Source organism: Habropoda laboriosa, unplaced genomic scaffold, assembly GCF_001263275.1.
Source record: "Habropoda laboriosa isolate 0110345459 unplaced genomic scaffold, ASM126327v1 scaffold423, whole genome shotgun sequence".
In the NCBI taxonomy this organism is placed as follows: Eukaryota; Metazoa; Arthropoda; class Insecta; order Hymenoptera; family Apidae; genus Habropoda; species Habropoda laboriosa.
In genome coordinates, this window is record NW_017100606.1 from 173656 (window position 1) to 175788 (window position 2133).

General features: G+C 31.6%; 1 protein-coding gene across 1 annotated transcript in view; it reads right to left on the minus strand.

Moving 5' to 3' along the window:
- Nucleotides 1-2133, minus strand: part of LOC108576703 (zinc finger CCHC domain-containing protein 2) — a 6332-nt gene continuing 4199 nt past the window's right edge. The window contains exon 8 of the mRNA XM_017939758.1: nucleotides 1-250. Coding sequence (XP_017795247.1) covers nucleotides 186-250 — 65 coding nt within the window. The 3' untranslated portion in view covers nucleotides 1-185. The remainder of the gene's footprint in view (nucleotides 251-2133) is intronic.

Below are 2133 nucleotides of genomic sequence, written 5' to 3' on the forward strand. Positions count from 1 at the left end.
TCTACAAAAATCACCGAAAACTTGCACGAGGAGCGATAGCAGTCATCTTTTGAACGGTCCTTAGGTTGTATTGCTGTGACGGGATCGTAGTAATAGTGGTAATGGCAATGATAGTGACAATGATGGTAACAGTAATTACGGTAATGATGATAGTGATAAATTGCTGGATGGTCTGTGGCAGGGGATCACTTGTCAGAACTTGGGCAGTCTCCAGGTTGTTTCATTATACTGTAGTCTAAGCGATACTGAGCTGAAAATAGAAATAGTATGGCTTTATAACAAAGAAGAAACCATATAAACTGTGATAACTTAACTCTTGTATCAACAACCAAAACCTTCACAGTTTTATAGTAACGCGGGTACCCCGAGTATCCTATTAAGACGAATCAGGTATACAGCGATAATTTTGTTCCTATACTTTTCCGAAACTTTTTATTTCCTTATTTTATAACACACAAGAATTATTTTAAATTGAGCGTACAAGCGTAAGGTATAAAACTACCTTTTATACTGAGCGGCAATGGGTCTAAATAGACAATTATTCGATTTGACAATTCAGATACACGATAAAAATGGACAGATAATAGTAAAGCAGCTCTTATACAAGATATATGGATCATTCTAAATTCAAATTTAATAAAAGCATACAGACCATCAGTAAATGTGACTCTGGATGAACAACTTTTTCCTTATAGAGGTAGAAGTAAATTTACATAATATATCCCAGGAAAGTCAGCTAAGTACGACATGAAAATATGGTGGATAGGTGATTCTGAAAATTATTACCCATTATCTGGGCAAATTTACACAGAAAAAACTACACCAGGCCGAGAAAAAAATTAATGTGGACAAGTTATAAAAGATTTATCTGATACCTATAAATGATCCGGTCAAAATATTACAAAAGATAATTTTTTACATCTCTTCCGTTGGCGAAATACCTCTTATCGTGGAAATTAACAATTATGAGTACAATAAGAAAAAACAAAAAATATATATCTAAAATAATGGCAACATCTAAGTCACGTGAAGACTTTTCCACCTTATTCGACTTCCATAAAAATGTTGCGATTTATTCGTATGTGCCGAAAGAGAAGTCTAATATTGTGATCAACAATGCGTACTGATAATGCTGTTTCTGGGTCAAAGAGGAAACCAGAAATTGTTCAATTTTATAATAACACGAAGTTTGGAGTGCGTATAATGGACCAAATGTTATAAGGGAACAGTACACGCAGACGAACTACCAGATAGTCACTACTTTTCTTTTATAATATAACTGATGTTGCTGCTCTTGCTATCTACATCCTATATGTATATCTCAAATAACAGTATACTCAGAAGTAAATTAAATAGCTGCCGAAAATTTTTACATCAATTGGGGAAAGAACTTGGTTTTCCAACCAGTGTAAATTGATTCTCAAACATTCAAATAATGAGACATTTTTCCACAAAAATAGCAGTAGAAGGCATGTTAAACAGACCAGTTACAATAATCAATATTCCTTGCACTTTTACTTCTGCTTCACAAGATGCATAAAAAAGAGAAAGACTAGTAGGACTGTCTAGTGTTATGCTAATTATATTACAAAATGAAGGAAAACATGTAAATACTGTAAGAATTGTCTATAACCAATTTGTAATGAGCACACAAAAACAATTCCATATATAATAATTGGCCCTTAAGTAGTTAATAATTCTATATTCTTAATAAATTAAGAATCGTGCATGCTGTATAATTTCCTTGTAAAATTTTTCTGTGTCTGTTTAGAAATCATCTAACTACTACATACTTGCTTTACATGAGTACCCAGGTATCCCAGTTATTGAATGAGAACGATTAAAATTTGTTGTGCAAATTTTTCATTTTGAAAACGTAAATTAATGTAAAAATGCCCAAGGAATGGAGATCCAGATCGGTTTTACGATGTCTCAACAAGATAAAAAAATTTTCTAAATGAAACATGGAAATAAGTACCCAGGTACTCACTTATTGACACAAGGATTAAGTAAATTTATATTATTGTCAAACTGATATAGCAAACAGTTATTTATTCTATGTAATAGAATTTCAACAAGAAAATAATTAGTAGAAAATTTATATATTATATGTATCAATAAATTTACATATAT